This window comes from Nymphalis io, chromosome 9 (assembly GCF_905147045.1).
Source record: "Nymphalis io chromosome 9, ilAglIoxx1.1, whole genome shotgun sequence".
NCBI classification, from domain to species: domain Eukaryota; kingdom Metazoa; phylum Arthropoda; class Insecta; order Lepidoptera; family Nymphalidae; genus Nymphalis; species Nymphalis io.
In genome coordinates, this window is record NC_065896.1 from 7,845,249 (window position 1) to 7,870,999 (window position 25,751).

The following is a 25,751-nucleotide window of genomic DNA, read 5'->3' on the forward strand; positions in this document are numbered from 1 at the left end:
CCTCAATATCAATATTAGTCTTAATATCTTATGAACATAATTTTCTACAATAAACAATATATTAATATCATCTATCAATCTCATCAATCTATCATTTAAAATTTGTTCTTGAACAGAAAAATACCAACAATATGTTGAGAATAATAAAGAGATATGTAGTAACACTACACTGCATTTTGCCGTCAGTCGATTGTCAACATTCAGAACGATCAGACTCATTAGGTTAATTTTTAAAGTAACTAGTTTTATTTTGCAAAAGTACAACAAACTAAAAATTTTAAAACAAAAAATGACAACTTTCAAACAAGTTCCTCTCACATGTGGTGGCCATACTAGACCAGTTGTACATTTGGACTTCAGTGACGTTACAAAAGATGGATATTTTTTGATTTCGGCCTGCAAAGGTAAGTTTAATTATTACTTTGCACTCAGGGTGCCCTTTTGCCTTGGCCTATATGTAGGTGGAAGACTTGCAAGTGTGTTTGGGCGTATATGTTTGGGATTCGCGTGACAGATGTTAGGCGTTAAGAGATATTCGAAAGGCCTTCACTTTTTTTATTTTGTATAAGTCTGTTCGTGAAGTGTAATTTCTGTTAAGGCTATAATGACCTTCTCTTTCCGGACTTGCAGGAAGTACCTTGAGGTTCCGTTCGTATATTTCCTCGCGGCGGGTAGCTTACCTTGATAGACAAGTTGTGCTTTTTATTCTTGTAGCTTGGACATGACTCACATTCTTATTGCAAATACAAAATAACTAGGGTCGAACCTTCGTTTCTTTCCTGTGGAGCTTGTTGACATTTCTTGGATATATTCTGGGTCACCTTGTTTTTTTGCAAGGTATAAATTGGTTCTTGACATTATTGTTTACTACATGGAATGTTAAGTAAACATTAGTAACTTTCATTGTGTTATACAAGGAAAGACTTTTAAATATTTGTAATACTATAATTATTGTATTTCATGTCTAGTTACAATGGTTGACCTTACAAGTCTAATGATAAAAACAGATGGTAGCAACTTGTTATTTATATGAATAAAGTTTATATACAAGATACACATATTGAAATTATGTAAAGGAATATACAACATGAATCATGGACTCAATTGAATCATCACATATTCAATTTTGAAAATATCTTCTACTCATAGTTCTTGTATTATAGTCTGATTAGAATCTAGTTTAAAGCGATTTTCTTTTTCCATGTCTTCCCATTTATATCCAAAATTACCCTACTATTTTATTTAAACATATTATTATTTAATAAAATGTTTTGATTATATCCTGGAAAGCCTTATTGTTTATTATATTATATTTTATTTTGAACTAGTTTTTGCTTGTGGCTTCACCCCAGATTAATGGGTAGCAGTAGGTGCTTGGTATAAAAAATTAGCCCATGTAGCCTTGAACTTCAAGTTTGCTTCCCACCAAATCTCATCAGTTCAGTGGTTTACCTGTGAAAGTGTAATAGACAGAGTAACTTTCATATATATAATATTCATATATGTCATCTATTTTGTTGTTTTTGCCCGTTATTGCCAAATATTCATCTTAATTAAAAATAATCATTTTAGGAAATATGTAGATTTTATTATAACATCAATATCATAATATTGATGTTATATTACCTATAATTAGCTTGACCCATTATTCACAATAACCTTGCTTATAGTAACAAATTGCCTTCACTTGTATTTCAAAGTCACTCTCTATACATAATGCATATGTTACACATAATTTTTTACTTTGTAGATGGCAAGCCTATGTTAAGACAAGGTGAGACTGGAGATTGGATTGGAACATTTGAGGGCCACAAAGGTGCAGTGTGGGGAGTAGCTTTAACAGAAAATGCCAATTTAGCTGCTAGTGGGGCAGCTGATTTTACAGGTGATTTTTTTTTGTAATTAATATAGAATATATTACAATAAAATAATATTACCAAAACTAGAATAAATAATAACAAAATATATATTTATTATTACATTTATATCATAGAACAATATTTTTGTATAATATAAATATGTTTCACAGCTAAATTATGGGACGCACGATATGGTGAAGTGGTTCACACATTTGATCACGAGCACATAGTGAAAAGCGTCAACTTTAATGCTGATGACACTCTACTGCTCACTGCTAGCAATGAGAAAATCATACGAGTATTTGATCTTAATAAGCCAGAAGCAGGATGTAAGAATATATTTTTTATATTTTAATTAAAGTGACAAAATGCTTAGTAAACTTTAAATCACAGGTTCAAATTCAATTCAGAGCTTTTATGTTTGTTATTATATTGTATTGTAATGTGTGCAATTTGATTAACTTACGTTACTAAAAATGAACTGTCTTTGGTTAAATATCAAACTTTGTTATAATTTCCAGCCCTTGAAAAAATAAGTGCGCACACAAACAGCATAAGGCATGCTGTCTTTTTACACAACTCGCGTATAGTGAGTGTTAGCGATGACCTTACGATGCGCGTCTGGGATCGCACAAGCGGCCAGGTGAGATTTCCATAACAATATACTAATTAATTTTCATAAAAATATTATAAATAGTTTGTTTTCTTTGCTTGTTTTTTCCGATTTTAGACAATTTATTTTATTAATAAGGATTTTTTGTGTCATTTAGTTTATATATGTATGATAATACGTTGCATATTTTTTGAGATAAAGTGTAAATATGCCAAAGAAATCGAAGTGAAAATTATCGGTCTGAGTGATTTTGAAGCACTTTCAAAGACTGGCAAAGCTATAACAGATACAAAGAACTATACAGATATGTGGCATTTAGTAATCAGATATAGATAGTTCTAATAAGTTTATTTTTTTTTAAAATGGCAATAATTATTGACAAATTCAGTTTAATTGTTACAAATTAAAAATAATTTGTTATTTATTTTGATAAGTATTAATACAAACCTTATTAAAATAATTAAAAAAATATTTTTTAAATTTATTATGTAGATAACTATTGCCTTTGCAATTCGGACCTGCAGAAATATTTTAGAAATATTACGAGATATTTAAATAAACGACAAAAAATACGACGTATGGAATAGATCAGATTCCATAATGTAAAAATTAAAGTTTTACCATTAAAACTGAAATAATGAAAATTTAGAGAATATATTTTTCTAGAAATATTAATGATGTTTCGTTTACAGGAGGTCAATAAAATTGAGTTCTCAACAATACCTAACAGCCTAGAATTATCAAGAGATGGAGCTGTATTGACTGTAGCACACGGTGAGAATCTATACTTGTATGTTTGAAGATGCTAATTTTAGGAACTATAAGTACGATTTGAAAATGCTTTAGTGTGTTACATAGCGTAACAATTGGGAAAGCTTAAAAATATATGAATTAAATTATATTATATATTAAGTAAGGAAGAACACTGGTACACACACAACATTCCGGGACAATGAAGCAGTTGAAGTGGTCAATTAAAATTTATTTAATCGTCAATAATTCTTAAATATAAATTGTGACAACAGGCATCATCATGCCTGGAAATAATAACATGCAAGTATATTGATAATAACGTAAATCCAAATAATAGAAAGCACGGACAACACGTCTGTGGACTCCATATAAAAAGGTCATAAGAGAACAAAAAATGTATTTAATAAATGATATTTAAGTTCAAATAGATAAGATTTTTTTATATAAATATATATATTTTCATTTCAGGTACAAATGTCTCGTTCTACTCGTCAGACACGATGCGTAAGATGCGCGAGTTCCCCGTGCCAACTAAATGTTTTTCTGCGTCACTGGCTCCAAGTCGAGCGACTTTTGTATGTGGCGGAGAGGATCTCAAGGTGTACAAGTTTGACTACAATACTGGCACTGAACTTGGTAAGCGAAGTTAAAAAATTTAAACCAAAAAAAAAAATTGAATGCTTACTAATAAGTACTTAATATATTAACAAATATAAGTAGTAGCCAGTAAGCACCTCTCCTATTAAGAGGAAAGCTTATTCAGCTATATTGCTTCAATACAGGTTGGGTTTACAACTGACATATGTAGGTTTTCTCACGAGCTCTTTCTTAACCTCTGAGCACGAGATGAATTATAAACACAAATTAAGCACATGAAAAATCAGTGGTTCTTGCCGGAGCTTGAGCCTGTAATTTTTTTATAAAATTCATATGCTCTAGCCACTGGGCGATCAGGGCATTCAATAAACTCACTCTTATTCGTTATCTTCAGATTATAATATAATAATAATATTTTATTTATTTCTTCACAAAAAGTTTACAAATTAACATATAACATTTAAAAATATCAGCTAAATAATGTGCTTGCAATAGATAAACTGTTCTACAAGACACCAGGCCTCCACTCCCGTTTGTATGAAAAAAAAAATGTATAAAGTGAGAAATAATAAAAAATATAAAATGGAACAAATATGATGTCCATGCTTATGCGAATGTGAGTACGTGTGTGCGCACGCGCGAGTGTGTGTGTGTGTGGGAATGTGTGTGTGTATGCGTGTGTGAGTCTTTGTGTGTGTGGTGAGTGTGTGTTGCATTTAATTCAATTTTAAGGGTGTAAATAAACTATTTATATTTGTGTCATTTAGTTCGAAAAGGTACTTAAAGATGATTTGCTTTAGTTGTTTGTTTGTGTATTTCCTAAAGTTAAGCTTAGCATGTAATATTTTATATATTCTAGGAGCCAGATAATTGTAGGATCTTTAGGCAAATCATGACCTAAAAAAAGGGATCAGGACATTTATTTAGTCTTTTATCAGTAATCTGAGTTATTAAACCTTCGCTACTATGGAATCTTCGTGTTATTTGGAATAGCTTACGTACATTCAAAACTTGAGTTGTATCATACAATAATGTGGTTGAGTGGCGAATTGAAAGTGCCATAAGTACCTTTAATAAGGCTTTTTGAGCTCTTTCTAGCGTGGTTAAGTGCATTTGTGCAACACCTCCCCAAGCACATATGCAATAACTTATTAGTGATTCTCCCAGTGTTTTGTATGTTCTAATAAGTAAGAAAAAATTAGCCACTGTGCGTAGGTTTTTGAAAACAAAAATTAGTTTTCTAATACGACTACAAATAAGAGAAATATGAGAATCCCATTTTAAATGTTCATCAATTATGATACCAAGATGCTTGATGGTTTTAACGTGGCTTAAAGAGGGGCAGTTGTAATTAGGTCGAGTGTCAGAATGAAAATTACAAGGAAATGTGTGTGTATTTAAGGTGAATGAAGTGTTTGGGCTACCAAGATCGTTTATGGAAAAACATATATTTAGTTTTAATCCCTTAATATGATAATAATGAATTTACTAGCCATGCAGTAACCTTGGATAAGCCTTTTTCAACAGTCAGGTGTATGTAAAAATGTTATTATTTCTTGTGTTTTAATATAGAAATAAAAATATAAGGAAATTTCATTAGGAAGTCGAATTGATTTCCTGTTATTACAATTGATTACATTTACTAGTTAGTTATTGAGATTCATGACCAAATATAGACATACAGTTAAGATAGATTGTTATAATGTCGCGTTTTTTCATTAATTAAGAAGGAAGGAAACGAATAATGATTAGCATTAACCTTAAGTTCAATTGTTTTACTGTGTATTTGCTATTAATTAATTTACCTTTAAATACAATGGTTATTTTTTTACTTTTAATCTATATTTCTACTCTTTCTTACTTTCTAATCAATGACTCTAAACCCAGTGGTTAGTAGCGGTGGAATGTTAACCGATGATAGCGGCTTCCAACCCAGGCAACCATCACTCAATTTTCATGTGCTTAATTGCTGTTTATAATTAATTTCGTGTGAAGGTAAAGGAAAACATCATGAGGTAACCTGCATGTCTAATTTCACCAACCGGCATTCGAGGGATGGATATTTATTGGTTGTTTTACTTTTAATTATATTTCTCTAAATATACATTGGTTAAATCATATAATATATTAGTAAATATTATATTATACATGTTCATAAAAATCAACAAACGAAACGGTTATAAAACTAATGGTTGAATGGTTTTTTTTATTGTATTAGGTAGGCGAATGGTCCACCTGTTCTTAAGTGGATACTGACGATGTACGAAATATTAATCATTCCGTACCATGTCAACGCTCCACCAACCTTGGGAACTAAGATGTTATGTCCCTCAACTCAACAATATTAAATATTTACTATTTGGAGGTTGAATATCTGATGAGTGGATGGTACCTACTCTACTCAGACGTGTTTGCACAAAGCCCTACCACCAAGAAAACTTTAAATAAATAAAGTAAAAATGTAAAACATATACTCTGTTTATGTCGCAATCAAGGATGGGACTTTCTCCGGACGTTCACTATTTCAATCATCAATAAAAAAAAGTTTTAATTTCCTATTAAAAGACTAATTGCGTTAATTTCCTCGATACTAAAAGTTTTTTAATAGTCTCGTTGCATGATTTCAGAATCGAACAAAGGGCACTTCGGGCCGGTGCACTGCGTGCGCTGGTCGCCCGACGGCGAGCTGTACGCGACGGGCTCGGAGGACGGCACGGTGCGCCTGTGGCAGGCCGTGCCGGGCCGCGTGTACGGCCTGTGGCGCCGCAGCAACGAGCACCCGCCCATCGCCAACGGCTTCAAGGAGGTCGCCGCCAACTGACACCACTTCGACTTACCCGTGAGTGTACACTGACTGCCAAAAACTGATTTTCTCTCGAAGAAAATGACCAGAGCTTGGTCTACCTCATTTTTCAAATTCGGGTTGTTAAGTTTACACATGGCAGAATTTAGCTCGACATTTTCAAGATTTACTCATTATGTTTTCCTTCACCACCCGAAGCACATGAAAACGCTGGTCTGCTCGTATTTTAACACTGTGATCTTCTTTCAACATATCTATCCGCTGGATGATTTATGTTCGATTTCGTACCTTTACCCCTTCTGTAAAATATGAGTGAATTGTTTTTGTTGTTTTTAAAACATAATGAATTTCACTCAAAATAATTAAAAAGAAAGTTTCAGTTCCATTAATGACACTAATGAGATAACCACCAGTTATATTATAGTTCTGTTCATACAAAATGCTATAGGTGACTTTGATAGATTTGAAAGTCACCTATAGCATTTTGTTGGTTGATTTTTCTAAAGTAGGCAAAATATAATATTTATTGTAACAATATCTCACATTTTTTAGGTCTGTATTTTGTAGGTGATAGCTATATAACATCTTTTGTGTGATGTGATTCCGTAACAGCCTGTGAATGTCCCACTGCTGGGCTAAATGCCTCCTCTCCCTTTTCTGAGGAGAAGGATTGGAGCTTATTCCACCACGCTGCTCCAGTGCGGGTTGGTGGAATACACATGTGGCAGAATTTCAGTGAAATTAGACACATGCAGGTTTCCTCACGATGTTTTCTTTCACCGTCAAGCATGAGACGAGATGTGATTCATAATATAATAATTCTGTGCTACAAGTTCCCGCGCTTTCTACACATTTCAGATAATCTGTGAGATAATCCTAACCTACAGAATGTCAGTCTGAATGACATTTTATTTATCAAACACATTTTCGTTTGATTGTTTTTATCTATTACTTTTGTTTTGTCGTACTTTTCCATCAATTTAAATATTTTTAATTTTGTATGAAAATATATATTAATTATTTATTGATTCATAAAACAGAAATTGTTGCTTATGATGGTGGTAATATAGTACTGCGAGGTTATTCGTGTTTTACAAATAAGCTTGTATATAAATTAATGTAATATATTTTGCAACTGTTTCTATTATTAAAAAAATTATGAAAAACGGTAACATGTGACTTTTTGAACTTGTAAACGCATACGACCTTTTGTACTACCAGTAACACACTGGTGGTAGGGCTTTGTGCAAGCTCGTCTGGGTAGGTACCACCCACTCATCAGATATTCTACCGCAAAACAGCAATACTTGATATTGTTGTGTTCCGGTTTGAAGGGTGAGTGAGCCAGTGTAATTACAGGCACAAGGGACATAAAATCTTAGTTCCCAAGGTTGGTGGCGCATTGGATATGTAAGCGATGGTTGACATTTCTTACAATGCCAATGTCTAAGAGCGTTGGTGACCACTTACCATCAGGTGGCCCATATGCTCGTCCGCCTTCCTATTCTATAAAAAAAAAAAAAATAACAATATATAATATTTTTTATTACATCTTTCAGAAGTGAAGAGAAGAAGATAATGTGCAATCAAAATTGAGCGCTTGGTGGTTTATACGACGGACCACGAACCTGACGGTAATAGTCACCAGGCCAAGTGTTTGATGTACATACGAAATGTGCGGGACGTATAAATCAAGACTTTAACGATTGTCCAGTGTTTGTGTTGTTTATTTTATACGGCAACACTACTTTTTTATACTCAAATGCAATGTATTTATTGTAAAAAGAAACTTAAATAGACTTGATAATATTATGAAACGAAATAAAGTGATTTGTAAATAATAATTGCACTTTTACTTGTTTTATTATATTAAAGTCCTGAGAATATGCCTCGTATTCCTGACGTCTGAAAGTTGTTCATGACTCGTCATACATTTAAAAAATAAACAGTTGATGGAACCTTGTAACAGCGCAATGTGGATTAAAAAATATCTATGTTTTCTAATTATAGAGCAAAATTATAACATTCATTGTGAGTAATTGATAATGATATTCGTTAGTACAGCAAAGACGATAATAATATTATTAACGTAAATTCTAGTTACTTCAAACTTACATCGTACATTTTATCACGTAGCTGTCGGAAACGTATTTTCTCAGCTGCCGGACATTATGTACAAGTATTTTTCTGTATGTAGATAGTTAATATATATTACACATAAATCAGCTTTGAGCCACGTTTGCGTTTGTAATAGTGCGATACACACAGTGACAAGATTCGGAACAAACCAGTTTGCACTAGCTACCACGTGCCTCGCATTCTCGCATAAGATGTCATGCAATTTTGTTTATTATTCTATTCTTAATAATTATCTCATAATAAAATATCTGGCGGATGATAAAACAGTGTCACGATGAATATGAATGCTATAATAACATTAGTTGCGGAAAAATGTAGTGCCATATTATGGAGATAACCATAAAGGAATGGAGAAATAAGAGAAATGTTTGTCTACATTGTATTGAAAAATAAATTTCAGGGTAGAGATGAAGCTTTTGATACAATATCATAACTAATTATCATTAAAATTTACTATATATATATACATCATTTTTTAAATTAAAGCGAGGATGAGGATGACAACGAAATGACTAGTTTAAAAATAATGATTATAATATTATTAGTAATTTATTTATTATTATTAAGTATCTACCTATAAAATAAAAATAAAAATTTATATAAAAAGTATTTTTTTATTTATTTATCTGCTGATGGTGCACTACTACAAACGCAAAACTTCTCCAAACTGATTTGACTGTAGTTATGTGACGAATATACTTTTTAAGAAATTCGCGAATACTATTGTGGTTAAGATATTCATATTTTCTCAATGTCTTAGTTGCCCTGTGCAGCCTCTTGTAAATACTTACGAAAAATGTCTAATATTTCGCGACATATAACTTTACCCATTCCGGGCTTTCATTATTTGCCTTAAGTCGTCATTGAAGGTTTTTTTTATACTCAAACAAATTGTTTTAAGTTTCGAAATAGGTATGCGAATGTGTATAATAATCATAATTTGTTCAAGGTTTTTTAAAGTACGAATAAAATTAATGCATATTGTAACGTTACTACAATTTGCATGGAATGAAACACTTGTATGACTATTTTTGATTTTTTATTCTCTAATATTACTTTGTAAAAATTAAGACTAAGTAAAAAATAATTATGCCAATATTTTACAAAAATAATTTACATAAACTTAACATTAGATAGAAACCTAGGCAGTGAGTAGTTTTATTATTTTACAAAGGACTATTTTTATTAAATTAATTTTTAATTGACCCCTATTTCTCTTGTACGTTTAATGGTAACATTATTGGTAAAATTCTGTTAAAAATAACAATATTTAATTGGTGGTTGTGACATTTGGGACTTATATAGTAATCTTAAATTATTTTGTATCGTTTCATTTTTTAAATTAAAGCTTAAGATGGCCGTAAATGCGCATTATCGGGTCATTGTTCATTTAAATGACCGTTTTCTTATGACTTGTTATTTTTTTTTAAAGTAACACAAGCGTTGTGTAATTATTGATATTAAAAGTGATATTATTTACGTTAATATTACTATAGAAATGTTCAACAATTATTTATGCGCGAGAAATTCATTTATGACCACTTATAAAAATAAAAATGTCATTGGGCATTTCAGATAGCCCCTTGCATTCACATCGTTCCGTTAAAAATATTATTATAAATTATTTTTATAGTTTTTTTTTTGTTGTGGCAGTCAAACGTTGTCAATATTTTACTTGACTTCAAATTTCAAATATGGATTACAATTATTATTATTACATTTGAAACAGCATTGTTGGTATCGATATTGGATCATTACAAGTTTTTGCTAAGTTTTCATACATTCACATCACTGGGTTTATAAGTCACATCACATTTCACATATGCCGCGTTTAAATCGTCTCACTTGGCGATAAAAGGTGTTAAGTCCGGGAACTTGAAATTTAGATGCGGTCTACGTGGCGCGCGCGGCTGTGTCGGCGCGGCGCCGCACTGCGCCGTGCACACGTCGTCGCGCAGCACCGCCTCGCGCGGCCACTCGCGCCACAGCTGCGCGCAGTCCGTTATACGGAGGGATGCGCACTGAGCCTAGATAACGAAATAAAAGCAACACATAAATAATTATAATATATAACGACTTCCATTTATCGTGTTTCGACCATATTTCAGTCACGGCTCCCAATCTCAAAGAATAGTTAACTACACAGGAGATACGATAATGCACAATTTAATATAGTGGGACTTTCTATTGTCTCATTCGCATAAAAAAAAGTAAAATGAACATTCGAGTCAGTTACCTTATACAGGATAAAAAGGATTAGTTTAGTTACAATTAGTACTACGAAATTGTAATTATATTGTAACTAATGTAATCACACAGTAAATGACTATTTACTAAAATATTATATAACTGCTCTTAAAAATGATTTAAAATTAAAATTCACAATAAAATCTTACCCCTTCAACGGTACAGATGCAGGAAGTACAGGGGGATGGGAAAGCTGAATCACTGAGCGGTACGGAGCGGCCTGCGATGAGACAACCCTGAGTGGAACTCTCACGCCACGCTGACAAGTCAAGCTTTGGTAACGATGCGCATGGAACACGGGGGTTTCTGTAAAAAAGGTTCATATGAGTCGATAAATATAAGTAAAAGGGACTGATAAAATAAGAAAACGTAATAACTATTCTGTTTTTGTTTTGGATATAAAATTTATTTTTCTGTAACCATTAACTTACAGGAAATTGCTCGGAAGGTCGAAGGAAGCGCGTTGAATATCACTGGCAATGTCAAAGTTATCGCACATCACCTTAGATAGGGTCGACTTGCGTATTTCCGAGAGCTGTTGCTCCGTAAACCGAGCCGCTCTGTTATCGTTTTCATACCTATAGAAACAAATAAACGTTAAAAATAATCTCAATTTTCTTAATTATTGGAATAAGAACTAGAGAAATCATTGGAAAGTTACATAATTGAATGTACGAGATGCGTTGATGTAGTTAACCCAGTTTTGAACCCAGTCTATCAAAGTAAAGTGCATCACTTTACTTTGATAGACTGGGTTCAAAATAACTGGTGTGTTTTTTCAGGAAGATTTAATAATATGCTACTGATTTATAATTTTCGAATCGGTTAATATATAATAAATACAACAATAATATTTGTTTAAAAAACAAAAGAAATTGAACAAACTTACCAGAAACGATCACATTTTCTGAGCTGTCGGAACTGAATAGCGATGATGCAAGCAAACGTTGGACCGACGAGACCGCCCTGCAGAGGACGCTCGCTCATACCGCCAGGGAAAAGATCAATGTCGTCTACAGTTGCGTATATCCTCTTGAATCTGAAATGGTTAATGATATTAAATCTCTGTATAATTACTTCAAAAAAACTAGTAATATGATTAGTTCCATTTAGTTTCAAAATTAGTCTAACAATTTTACCAACTCTGCAATTATTAAAAAAACAGGTATGTATATTTACTAAGTGTAAGATATATTATGCACGACTGTTGAAGAATCTGCTCCATAGAAATAACAAAAAAAATAGTTAGCTGCAGAGAATAGGCGATCGCTTTCTATGCCACCTTTGAAATAAGTAAACTACTGCACTGTATGTATATACCGTCAACAGCAGCTTTTACAAACAATATATCACTCAAAACACAACAATCATTGCTTGCTTTCCCTTTCAAATAATTACCTTGCAATAACTTCATCCGGAATTTCTCTAGCTAAATCTTCGAAAGTTGTAGCTCTCTTAAGATTACATAAGGCTCTGTAGTTGTTATAGCTTGGGATGCCGTGATCTCTCGCTCTTTGGACATTAAGAGCAACTAAATCAATTCCAGAGAAAGGTATACGACGATCTTCGAACAGATGGTTTGTTACTTCACCCGTGATGAATTGGTCGAGCGTTTCCATAGGAGTGGATGCTAGACCACGCATAAGCTCGTCGACCATTGGTGGGTGCTGAAACGCATGATATATTAATTTATTATCTGATTACTAAAATACATACAATATTTAACACCCAAAAATAATTTTATTATTTAATAATTATTTGAAATACGTACGTTCATAAACATGTCGGGTCTGAAGAATCCATCTCTGAGTAGAATTGGCGGATCAACGGGTTGGTAAGTTGGTGATAGACGTGGCAAATGTGGCCTTAATAGTGAATGACCAAATCGGAATGCAGCGGCAGCAAACTCGGTCACGATAGCGGGATTACAGGTGGGAGAGTATTCTTTATAGTAACCTGGAAGATTATGTTAGACATTGTGATTTGTGTAATAACCCAAGTGATTATTTGAATAAATAAATAAACGACATTAAGGTACATTCGATATGTCACTGCGATAAAATGGGAAAGAGCGTTTTATTAGTAAATGTATGCTTTATAACTCGTCCGCCTCACTTTTTTATGTATAAATTTAAAAGCAAAAGTATAAGACTAGCTACTTCCCGCAGTTTAACCCGAGTGACCTTTGTTGACCTTTCTTAATAAATAGGTTATCTAATGCAAAAATACCGATAACATAATCGTATTGTAGTTATATAAAATAAAAAGATGTACCTGAAGGCAACAGTTTCAGCCCATAAAGATTTACAGCATTCCAAGATAACAATCGGGGAAGAAATTCGTTGTAAATGATGTGTGTGAACTGCGCAGCAACAATACGACGAGCATGTTCGAATAGTAAGTCCGCATCCCAATGGGGGTTAACTCCCCGCAAACCTTCGACCAAGCGGTTGTGTTCCCGGAGGAAGATTGTGTGAATTGCAGTCAGTCCAGGCTGTTCAGATGCTCTGCCGTCACCTGAGAAAAAACGAATGATTCATAGTATGTGTATATCTTTCTAAAATAAAAATATATTCGATACTGCAAGTACATATTTATGTTTTTTTTAGCGACAAATTATATATTTTTTATATTTTCAGTTGACTTACCAGCGATAAAACAAAAGCCGCTAGCTGCTTTACACTCGGGGTGGCTGTCGGAACGTGGCAATAAATCTCTGCCATTCAGAGGGTTGGCGGTCGCATTAAGTCGCCCGTTGAAACCACGAAGCTTACGTACAATACAAGGATTTTCTCCGTAGATGACCGAAGCGTCAAGGAAAGCAGTGTTTTGATTAACTTGTTCACGAGGTCCTGTATATGAGAAATAAAAACAACAAATTGCTTATATTAGTAATTGTAATTACAGAGTGAAATAACTTAAGATTAAAAATAATTTTGTTGTTAAATATTATAATTAAAATTGTGGTAGCTTCAATTTTCCTTTTAATAAAGGTTTTTCAAGAAAAATAATGACTATTATTCATTTCACGATCCCTGCAGACGTTTATCACATTTAAATTTCTAACCCAATTGCTGTTGCCCTGGCAAGCTCCTCATGAATGGGAAGCAGAGCCGCTCTCCTGAAGTAATGTTTACTTCTGGGTAGTAGTGATCGCCGCGCGGCACTGGGAACGGGTTGCACTCAGGGTGAACTGTGCGTGGAGAGTCACACGATCTGCAATCTGGTATGGATTCGTGGAAACCTGGAATTATTAAGAACTATTAGTACATGCTGTACTAAAAGTCTATGCATCTATCTTAACAAAAAAAAATTACCTTTATGAATAGGCGTCATAGTAAGTTCGTGATCAAGGAACTGTGCGAACTGCATTACCATTAATGTGTAACGTGTGTGTAGGTTTGAAATGTCGGGGTGAATGACTGTTGATACGATACGGGGAGAGGGCAGCGGAGTTCCAGTTACGGAATTGATTCGAGGACGGCTTACACCTGAAATTAAAAGAAGCCATCTGAATTATTTGTTACAATTTGAGTAAAATTTATGAATTTACATGATAATCAAAATTTATTCTTGAACTGATTACATAATTACCATCTTCATATACTGGTGGCAATAATCTTGCGAAAGTTGTCAAACTTTTGCCTAAATTAGGGTTACGAAGATTGTTGCAATATCCTGTATAAGTTCTGAATGGACTGTCTGGATCACAGTTGCCGTTATCATCACATTGAGGTTCAATTATTGGCCCAACTTGGTCCTGACCAAGGAAGCTGCTCACATCAACTGATTGTAATGAATCCACGAACTCATTAGAGGTACCGAACCCAAGTGAATCGTCGAATATTTGACGCTTGCGACGACGCCTGAAACATACAAATTATTTAGTCTTTATAATAGTAGTATATTTTAAGTGCCTCGTTGGTCTATTGGCTTGATATAAGGCCGCAGACCCGGAGGTCCTGGGTTCAATTCCCAGGTCGGGCCAATAAAAAGTTATTGAGTTTTTCTGTCAGAAAATTCTCAGTAGCAGCCCGGAGTATGGAAGTTGAAAGTGTGTACACTCCCGTGCCTCGGAAAGCACGTAAAGCCGTTGGTCCTGCGCCTGAACTCTTTCCGGTCCCATCGGATTATGAGAGTTAGGGAATAGAGAGTGCACCTGTGTTTGCGCACACACTTGTGCACTATAATATCTCCTGCGTAGTTGGCTAATCTCTCTTGAGATTAGCCGCCGTGGCCGAAATCGGTCTGGAGGACATTATTATATTATTATATTTTTAACTTTTTTCATATAAACTATTTTTGTTATAATTACTGTTTTAAGAATTATAGTATTATATTACATTAATTATGAAATTATGAAGTAATATTATAATATTTTCTTACCCATTAACAGAATTAAGAAGTTCATTTGTAGCAAATTCAAAGAATAGCGATGTATTGGCAAGTTTCAAAGCGTATTTATTTGCTTTTGAAAAGGATGCCGCTGTACCAACTGGAGATTTGGGATCAGCTCCTCCATCTGTAAATGGTTTATTAAGTTGTTATTTAGAATAATACCTAAACTATTAAATATATATAATGACAACAATTATTAACTAGAAAAGCTCTTAAATTAAACTCACGTGCTTCCCACAGCATGTACTCCAGTTTCTTCCTGTCAGCCATTTCCTGCTTGGCTTTGTGCAGAGCAGCAGCAAGCATATCTTGTGAGAGCCGTTCAGCTGCTTTAGCGCCATTTTCATCACGCCACGCTGATAACTCGAGACGACTGTGTTGAGAGCATTGTTGAGCAGCGTTTCTAAAAAAACAGGTAAAGTTAGTCATTTGTCGATAACTTTCTTATATTAAAGGTTCTGTTCCATAAAACCAAGGTAATATAAATTAAAAACTTACAAATAAGGATCTTCTTTGACAAATGCTTTAGGTTGAACATTGTCGAGGGTATCATCAGCGGCACACAAAAGTCCAGCGAGTGACACTTTCCTGATGGCTGCTAGTTGTTCAGAAGCGAACGATGAGGGTGGTATATCATTTTCATACCAAAATCTGGTGAAATTATGAAACATTATAACTCGTAGACTAGAAAAAATGATTTAAGGAACATCAATAAAAAATGATTTATGAAATTCTTTGGCATAAAGAATACTAGGTACCTGTCACTTTTCTTTAGGTTAGCGAACTGCATTGCTAGAACACATGCTAGAGTAGATCCAATGACAGCTCCAGATGCTGGTTTTTCCATAGCTCCTGCCATCATCAGTTCAACATCGTCAGCATTTCTGCAAAATTATAAAGTAGTTTCGTTTTTACAATTTATAATAGAACGGAAGGCGGGCCACGTTACAATAAATGGTCACCCATATTCATAGTAGTCACAGTCGTAGTTGTGGCCCATAGTCACTGGCACTGTAGAAATCAATGCTTCGTTAAAATTGGAAACTAAGATATTAAGTTTTTTGTGCATGTAATTACACTGGTTAACTCAAACCGAAACCGAACCGAAACAGCCTGTGAATATCCCACTGCTGGGCTAAAGGCCTCCTCTCCTCATTTTGAGGAGAAGGTTTGGAGCTTGTTCCACCACGCTGCTCCAATGCGGGTTGGTGGAATACACATGTGGCAGAATTTCAGTGAAATTAGACACATGCAGGTTTCCTCACGATGTTTTCCTTCACCGTAAAGCACGAGATGAATTATAATCACAAATTAAGCACATGAAAATTCAGTGGTGCTTGCCCGGGTTTGAACCCACGATCATCGGTTAAGATTCACGCGTTCTTACCACTGGGCCATCTCGGCTTTTTTAACTTTAACTCAAACTGGAATATATCAACTAGCCTTAATTAATTTGACTAACTAGATTTATATTATAACATACCTGTACATATCAGCCATCATTTCCTGATGAGTCCTATCAAAACCTAATTTTTCGAAGTCGGCGTATGACTTAATGTTAGCCATTGGATCACACATACGAAGAACTTTCAAATAAGACGGTACACCATGATCACGAGCTCGGTTAAGATCCCATTGAGCTGACGGCGTAAATCTGGAGACTTGATGTGCACTTGTCTTAACAAGATCCTTTAGAGTTACCGTTGTGTTTATCTAAACAAAAAATAACATGTAAAGAATATAAATAAGAAACATTGAAGACACAAGACAAAAATGATTATATGATCTTACCAATTTTTCATTCATCATTGCGATGAAAATAGGTGCTACTGAAACTAACTCAGCGTAAGCTCCAGCTCGATTAGAACTGGAATATCCACGCCAGAATCCGAGGGAGGTTAATTTCAACTCAGCTTTAGCCATTCCAACCTAAAATAAAAGTATGTGGGTATTAATTTATTAAATTCACTAAAAGTCATCCAATTTTATATCTGTCTTTTTGGAGATAAATGCAGACAATAATTAGTGTATTTTACTTACCTCCCCTAACAAAACCGGGAGAAATTCATTGTAAGTGATATGTTGGATAACAGCAGCTATGGCACGACGAGCCTCCAAGAAAAGTGCGTTATCTTCCCAGAAGGGATTCATCGAGTATAATTCACCAGCAATACGGTTGTGTTCAGCTAATAACGTTTTGTAAACAGGAGCAGTTGGAGAGCCATCATTGCACCTAAAAGAGAAATAAATGTTTAAATAGTATAAAATATTTCTCAGTATCATAATTATTTTGAAGATATTATCCAATAGACGTTTTGGAAAATGATGAAAACATTAATTTCTTAAATAATGTTGTTAATTTTTAAACGAGATATCATGAATCGCTGACGTTTAGTAAGTATTTCATGATTCGTACTCAATATTAGCTAAAGCGTGAGTTAGATCAAAATCTATGGCGGAATGCAAATCATGTGAAGGTAAGGTTGCCCTTGTTTGCATACAATCCATTCCTGTAACGACATGTTGGAATTCTACTTCCAATATCATCAAGTTAACTAAAGGTATCTGGTATAGTCATTGATTCTGTTTATATCTTTTGAAACATATCTAATATTGTCTGTAGAAAATATCTTATAGAAGTAGTTGTTTTGTTATTTGCTTAATGGCCAATATACTTCCTTGGCCTATAGTTCAAGGTTTATGAAAATAATTCTTAAAGATTATTATAGTTCAATTTTGTTAAGACTGAGGTTATTTCGAAGCGATAAAATTGCCTAAAAATGTAAGATGTTTATTGTTATCATAATAATACATAAAATTTTATTATTATTTTTATAATCGTAACTTTTTATTTAAATGAAATATTAATGATTTTAGAATGTTCATAATAAAAAAAATATAAGGAAAGTTAAACGTTTTGTTTTATAAATATATAGTTGCAGATGCTGTTTTACAATTGTGCGATCTATAGTCTGATCTAAATTCACACGAACATTCGGAACTTACTTAACTAAATACACCATACAATAGAATAAAGAATACGTGAGATATTAATAATGACAATAGCAAAACATACAGCAAAAACTTCTATAGTAAATTAATTCAATTAATTAAAAATAATTGGCCGCGGAAAACCAAACCGCATTTGAAGATTTCGCCTAGCTTGCCTGTTAGGAAAAACACTTAGCATGGTAGTACAACTTACTTGCGACAGGAAGCAACATCCATTTTCCCAGCATCATACAAGCGAAGTGAACGCAATTCTTTTTCAGAGCTTCCGTAAAGACCGGATCCATCAAGTACAGATGTCGCTAAATTCATTTGATCTCGGTATTCTGTGAACAAAATGTATGTAATAATTAAAAATAATTGTAATTAATTCTTAAAAGGAAATATTAAAAAAAAACTTTTAAAATTAATAAACTTAGTTAATAATACGCGTTAGTTTTTTTTTAAATCTATTTTAAAAATGAAACCACAACACCGCAAAATATTGCTGTTTAGCGGTCGAATAACAGGTGGGATACTCCCCTGCGACTATTTAACAATTCTACCCACGAATCGAAACAAGAAACTTATAAGTGCCAAATTTAACTTACCAAATCCACAGTTATCAATATTTCGAGTCGGTGCAGAACGAACATAGTCGCAATTCAAACCTTCACATTTCTGGAAAAAAAGGTGTCACAATAAAAAATCATCATATTGTAAATAAGCGTGAATCAGTAAGCCCAACCATGAGACAATACATCGTAAACTAAGCATATATTTACCAAAACTATTAATTATATGGCAGATATGTATAAAAGCCATAATAACTCATAAAAATTTACTTAATTAGTGGTTATTCTAAAGTTCCATTTATACGAAGGATATGTCTCTTTTTGATTTTGATATAATTGTGTAAATGAGTGTTAAACAATCATCTTGTCATAGTGTCATCAAAGAAAGCTCGCTTCGAACAAAAAACTCTATTCATCGAATTACCTTAAATAACGTCTTAAGGCGTGTTCAAACTTTCACACAACCGATGTATGCATAAAGAAGACGTAATCGTCATTTATTATTGTATAATGTTCGTAAACGCGTTTGACGAATACAAGTTTTAGTAAGATCATAAAAACTTTGACAAGGTCCTATAAAATCGTCAATAGTTCTTTGTATCTTCTTTGTTCTCGTCAAATATCTTTGGCAATAAATGAAACTTTTAAAGAAACAATAAACGCTCTTAATTTAAAATGAAATCATTATATCTTCTGAAGCAATACCTAATACCTATAAATTTTTCCGCTACTTACGTAATTTCATAGAAAACTTAAAGATATCTACACCCACATGTGAAAGAACCAACAGTTCCTATTTCCGATCTCCGATCGGATTAGATGTCAGTCAGCTGATTATTACGAGGCGTGGTATTAGGAACTACGATTACTATTACGTCACGGCTTTCACTGACAGGTAATAACTTGTAACCTTTTCCCACGTGACCTCGCGAACTATCACGAACCATGAGATGTCACTTGAAAATAAAACTTGATTTCGATGAAAAAAAAAAATCTTCTTTAAAGAGCTTGAAATGTAAGCACATTTTATTTTGAGAAAATGTAGTATTTATAATTTTACAATTGGTTTTTATAAGCATTTTGGATGTCAGGAGGATTAAGTAAAAATTTAAAATATAAGATTTTTGAGTGATTCAAGGAATTTCAAAAGTTTGTTCATAAATCAAAAAAAAAAAAAACAAAATATTGGATATATCTTAAGCTTCAGTTTGTTCGCACTCGATCGTTTATTATACGAGTGTATGTATCTGTGTTATTTCTACTGATCACAAACCCTACCAGGTCCCTGGTACCTGGTTTAGAATAAAATTCTGTTCTTTTAATAAAGAACTTATTACATAAGATAACTTATCTAATACCTATATACATATGAATTTAATTGCCTAAAATATAAACTTAACAAGCACTTTCAAGGTTATATATAGGTTATCGTAATTATTCCATTTTCATCTCAAAAAACGATTTCGAGGTACGCACACGGGCAGATAACAATATAATTATGCGTACTTTACTATAATTTCGGCCAAGTTCAAGCCTAAAACTCAAGCTCGCATCATTAGCCGGATGATTACTCCGTAACCTATGCATGTACACAATAACTTAGGCCGTACCCAACAAAAACTACGTCCGCCGACCTTCGCACCGCTGCCCACGACGTGTGAAACACGATGCGACGAGACGCCTAATTGATTATTAAGTCGTAGTGATTTAATAGAAAATACGAAATTTAATATAATACCAGCGCACTCGTCGTTGCTTAATTTGCAATACAAGCTCCATGTGTATATTTATTTAGCTTTTGTTTCATTTAAGAAATATTTTAATTATTTTTAATAGTGTATATATATTAAGCAACGGGTTTTTTCTATATTTTGCGTACTTTTATCCTTTGGTTTTTATATCCATAAAAACCAAAGGATAAAAGAACAAATGTATTAATTATGTGTTTAAAGTTTATTTATATTCTTATCTATCAAATCAAACCAAAATCATTTATTTGTAAAGATTGAGTAAATAAGGTATTATATAATTTTCTGAAAATTCAATCTGTGACAGAAAAGTATACGTTTTTTTAACATCAATAGCATATTATACAACTATACACAGTAATTTAAACACTGTAAATATGTATGATCTTATTTATCATATTCAGCCCACATTAATCCACTGCTGGACATAGGCCTCCTCACAGGCGCTTCAATTCTTCCGGTCCTATATGATCGTATTCAGGCTACTTCAATGTCAAATATTTTTATTATCAGTTCAGCATTTAGTCGTAGTTTAGTTAACAGACCAGAAGGACAGTTAAAGGATAGATATATTTAGTTTCTTAGACAATGGCAAACTATACACATATATAAACAAATATATATGGTTAAATCCAATGCATGTTAAACGATGGACCTTGTAGTAATATTGCAAAAAAATCATTATAATATGTCCTACGCAGTTGGTTAATCTCTTGAGATTGCCCACGAAATCGGTCTGGAAAACTATTATTATTATTATAAAAGCCTTACTTTGTTTCCATTATTAGTTGCAATCAGATCATCCATTAGAAACTGTCCCCAAGCTGCGAGCATGCTTGTCACGTAGTCATGCTCCACGGGCTGCGCTAACTGTGACACTGCCTGGATGGCGAGTGCTGCTTCGGGAACACGAGGCGGGGCAAGTGGTTGGTAGATACCTGTTTAATGAGAAATTATTAATTAATAAGTCTTTTTTTTATAGAATAGGAAGGTGGACGAGCATATGGGTAACCTGGTGGTAAGTGGTCACCAAACGCCCTTAGACATTGGCATTGTAAGAAATGTCAACCATCGCTTATAGCCATAGCCAATGCGCTACCAACCGTGGGAACTAAGATTTTATGTCCCTTGTGTGTGTGTAATTACACTGGCTCATTCACCCTTCAAACCGGAACACAACAATATCAAGTATTGCTGTTTTGCGGTAGAATATCTGATGAGTGGGTGGTACCTACCCTGACGAGCTTGCACAAAGCCCTACCACCGGTTTTGGGGGTCCTGGTCTCCTCGGTAAGTCGTATATACGTGTCAAAACGTAAATACGACATGAGATGATTTCACTTTGACCAAGTCATTTTAACATATAGTCTCTTATTTTAAGTAGAGCTTATTAGATCCGATTGCCTGGACATCAGGTTAGATCAGGGAAACCATACGATATTAAAATTACAACTTTTTAAAAATGTTTTCGTTCATTTTGTATTCGTTTCGTTAGGCAAAAAATTACATACATTATATTATTTTATATTATATTATGTAAAATAATATATAAAAAAACATATGTATTAGTAATACTGTCGAAATAACTTTTAGTTATTTGAAGGCTCAATATCTCAACGTTATACCAGCCTGGCGATTATAGAAATTGAGGGTAAGTTTTGTAATAATAGCTACAATTTAATTCAGCATTCACAACCACTTTCATTGCAATTTAGTTACAAAATATAGTTAATAAAGTTCAAGACCTGCAAGTGTCCTACATATTTCTCGGACTCTCGTTCTAATATGCAAATTATAAGTAGATCGAATATTGGTAACAACTTAAGACTTTATTATAATATTTTAATATAATAAAATCAGAATTGACATATTTACTTCTATTTCTCAAATAATTATATACAAAGGAAAATTAAATATATATAAATTTAATAGATCAATTAATTGTAGTTAATCTTTCAATAATACATACGAGATAAAGATAGCTCGTAGATAAAGCTTTAGAGGTCAAATGAATATCGTTTACTACAAATACCAGATTATAAGATTCTAAAACATAGTTTTAGATTCACACGTTTCGATATCGGTCGATGATCTGCATGATTAAATAATCAAAATCTATTTTTATTTTTCGTCTATCGACCAAATTCAAGTAACAGAGCTTAATTCCATTAAGTTTTTCAATTTAATTTTTTGTTGATTCTATAATAATAAATAAATCCTTAAAAATATATATAAAAACCAATTTTTTTTTAAAGATATAAAACTGGATTCGTTTTATCATTAATATAATAAATATTTTATAGCTGTTATGTTTAAAAAAAAAACCTATTATTCTTTATTACATAAATCATATGTTAATTTGTATAAAGGAATACTATAAGAAGTTATTTTATTATCATAACGTAATATTCCTCGTTAGTTACTTAATATACGTAAAAGTACATTGAACTTTTAATACCTCAATATCCTCTTACATCAATGATTTTAATATTTACTAATCATCTTGTCGATCTGACGATACATAATTGATTAATTTTTTATAATAAAAACTCACGTTATAACTAATATTACCAAATTGTTTTTTTTTTCTGTATAATCTTTTTAGTATCGTTTTATGCAGATTAAAAATAAGGAAGAGTCAAGTAATTTTTTTTTTAATTTTCGTTTTAAAATTAGAGAAATTAGGTTAAGCTGTTTATAAACGGTTCAGTATATTATTCTTAAAATAAAAAGTATTCATTTTGAAAATAATATAGTAAAATTAGACTATGAAATTAGATTATGAATTTTTCAAAAATTATGTAATTATAGATTGATTCGTTCTAATGGTCACTTACCATCTGCATAATTAGGGGATAATAGTCGCAGGAATACGTCGCCCCGGCGTCCCCACGGTCGATGCCTCACGTTATTGCATTCTCCACTCGCACTGCGATACTTGCTGGGGGGACATGGCGTGTTGCTTATTTCATCTTCTTCAGATTCTGAACAATTATGCCTGAAGAAATACAAACCATCAATATCATATCAGTATCCACAATGACGTAGCTTAATAGATGCAATTGTTGCTTGTATGAAAATATTAAGTATATTTATAAAAAATAATCCAATCTAAACACACCCTAAAATATTAAGCATCCTAAAATAATAGTCGTAAATATCAAAGAGTTATGTTAATTTAAGTGTAGACCCGAGATGGAATGCTTTCATGCATTGAATTTTACCCGAATATTGCGGTTTCCAAACCGGGCAAGCAATTTTATGTAAATAATTGGTGCTGAAGGAAAATATTGTAAGGAAATCTGCACGCGTTGGAAATTTAGCTACATATCCAAAATTTCTACTGAAGAGGAAAGTTTGTACCTCTGTACAGGAGTGGAACATTTGTAGGCTGTTACTACTTGAAACTATATATTACATAGATTTCTATGTATGTTATGAATATCCTTAACGCTTGAAATAGTTTTAACTACTTACAACTTACGTATGCTCCATTCTATTTAGCGTAAGCTATCACTTAATGAAACAAACATATTACTAAAGTTTCTTGTTTATCCAATAAATAATAAATTATTATTATTACACTTACGCGTCATTAGCTCCTAAAAGGAATCGCCTCTCTAAGGCTAAGGCTTCGCTGACAGCCCTTCGTAGATCACTCGGAACCGCTTGGACACTGCTGTCTTCTGTTTTAATTTTTTGCGCTTGTGTCTTTATCGATACAATTGCCAATAGCAAAAGACATCGCCATATTCTGCAACAAAAAAAGTTACTTATTGGAATTTTTGTATAAGAATATTATTATAATTTAATTTATTTATTTATTTCTTGACTTGGCACGGTAGAAATAATAATTATTTTTACATTATTTCTTTTTGAAAAAAATTCCTGGATTAATCTAAACATGGAAAGGGGTTTCAGTCGCTTAGGATGAAATCAGTGACATAGACACGAATTATATTATATACAGATAATATAATACATTTTAATTTATGTTATTTATCGAGGATTTTTAGACAAAATTTTTGAACTTTGAGAAAGACTACGGTTCACATCAACGTCGAATGCATTGAAATAACGGCGTCAAAAATAAACCGAAACATGTCTGCATTTGCAATTTAAACCAGGTTATATAATAATAATGGTCAAAGTGAAATCATCTCATGTCGTATATACGCTTTGACACGTATATACGACTTACCGAGGAGACCAGGACCCCCAATAATAATGAGAAGCCGAGATGGCCTAGTGGTAAGAACGCGTGAATCTTAACCGATGATCGTGGGTTCAAACCCGGGCAAGCACCACTGAATTTTCATGTGCTTAATTTGTGTTTATAATTCATCTCGTGCTTAACGGTGAAGGAAAACATCGTGAGGAAACCTGCATGTGTCTAATTTCATTGAAATTCTGCCACATGTGTATTCTACCAACCCGCATTGGAGCAGCGTGGTGGAATAAGCTCCAAACCTTCTCCTCAAAAGGGAGAGGAGGCCTTAGCCCAGCAGTGGGACATTAACAGGCTGTTACTATATAATAATAATGACATGATAACTTAATATCTATTACATAATAATCATAATAGGTAATAAATCAGTAGACAAATATAGAAAACAAAGAATAACAAAATTATTCTTATATCATTTTATAAGTAATTGTAAAAGTTTTATCTTTATAAGTACCTAGCTCTAAATTTTAGGTTTTTAACTAAAATTTAACTATTAACACGTATAGTTTTGAAATTATAAATTAACTCGTATTATAATGAAATTCGCTATTTCATTTCACAGCTCTATTCATAGTGAATATCAAAGCAAATATATATTATGGTCAAAAATAGTATTTTTACAATGAGACAAAAAAATATTATTAATATTTTGATGGTCGTTTTTTAAATTATACACGTTTTAACCGGAACGATAATATTACTTTGTGTGATACGAGTGGATGAATGACCTCTTAGATTAAAGGAAAAGTATACTGTCGCGAAACCTTGATATAAAGTTTCCTAGTTCAAAGTCAGTTAATGTA

The 25,751-nt window shown here is 33.0% G+C and overlaps 2 protein-coding genes across 2 annotated transcripts in view; one reads left to right on the plus strand and one right to left on the minus strand.

The window, feature by feature from the left end:
- The first annotated feature begins 191 nt into the window (after nt 1-191).
- On the plus strand, nt 192-8,469 carry LOC126770614 (serine-threonine kinase receptor-associated protein). Its single transcript, XM_050490100.1, has 8 exons — nt 192-404; nt 1,751-1,885; nt 2,030-2,188; nt 2,381-2,502; nt 3,165-3,246; nt 3,694-3,861; nt 6,450-6,661; nt 8,185-8,469. The coding sequence occupies exons 1-7, from the start codon at nt 290-292 to the stop codon at nt 6,641-6,643; spliced, it is 975 nt and encodes a 324-aa protein (XP_050346057.1). The 5' UTR covers nt 192-289; the 3' UTR covers nt 6,644-6,661; nt 8,185-8,469.
- Nucleotides 8,470-9,787: 1,318 nt separating this feature from the next.
- LOC126770484 (heme peroxidase 2) overlaps nt 9,788-25,751 on the minus strand; it is a 39,927-nt gene continuing 23,963 nt past the window's right edge. The window contains exons 2-24 of the mRNA XM_050489876.1: nt 24,310-24,474; nt 23,558-23,718; nt 21,492-21,658; nt 19,009-19,078; nt 18,615-18,744; nt 17,450-17,642; nt 17,201-17,338; nt 16,893-17,122; nt 16,168-16,293; nt 15,908-16,060; nt 15,637-15,812; nt 15,398-15,533; nt 14,606-14,877; nt 14,329-14,502; nt 14,079-14,255; nt 13,660-13,863; nt 13,286-13,528; nt 12,783-12,967; nt 12,410-12,678; nt 11,901-12,050; nt 11,443-11,589; nt 11,161-11,317; nt 9,788-10,791 (exon numbers count right to left, since the gene is read on the minus strand). Coding sequence (XP_050345833.1) covers nt 10,606-10,791; nt 11,161-11,317; nt 11,443-11,589; nt 11,901-12,050; nt 12,410-12,678; nt 12,783-12,967; nt 13,286-13,528; nt 13,660-13,863; nt 14,079-14,255; nt 14,329-14,502; nt 14,606-14,877; nt 15,398-15,533; nt 15,637-15,812; nt 15,908-16,060; nt 16,168-16,293; nt 16,893-17,122; nt 17,201-17,338; nt 17,450-17,642; nt 18,615-18,744; nt 19,009-19,078; nt 21,492-21,658; nt 23,558-23,718; nt 24,310-24,474 — 4,009 coding nt within the window. The 3' untranslated portion in view covers nt 9,788-10,605. The remainder of the gene's footprint in view (nt 10,792-11,160; nt 11,318-11,442; nt 11,590-11,900; nt 12,051-12,409; nt 12,679-12,782; nt 12,968-13,285; nt 13,529-13,659; nt 13,864-14,078; nt 14,256-14,328; nt 14,503-14,605; nt 14,878-15,397; nt 15,534-15,636; nt 15,813-15,907; nt 16,061-16,167; nt 16,294-16,892; nt 17,123-17,200; nt 17,339-17,449; nt 17,643-18,614; nt 18,745-19,008; nt 19,079-21,491; nt 21,659-23,557; nt 23,719-24,309; nt 24,475-25,751) is intronic.

Bases quoted from the DNA above. Each gene is read 5' to 3' on its own strand.
- LOC126770614 (XM_050490100.1), top strand. From the start codon at position 290: ATGACAACTTTCAAACAAGTTCCTCTCACATGTGGTGGCCATACTAGA. The intron at 3,247-3,693 runs GTGAGAATCTAT...TTTTCATTTCAG, and splicing joins TGTATTGACTGTAGCACACG to GTACAAATGTCTCGTTCTAC. The intron at 3,862-6,449 runs GTAAGCGAAGTT...GCATGATTTCAG, and splicing joins CAATACTGGCACTGAACTTG to AATCGAACAAAGGGCACTTC.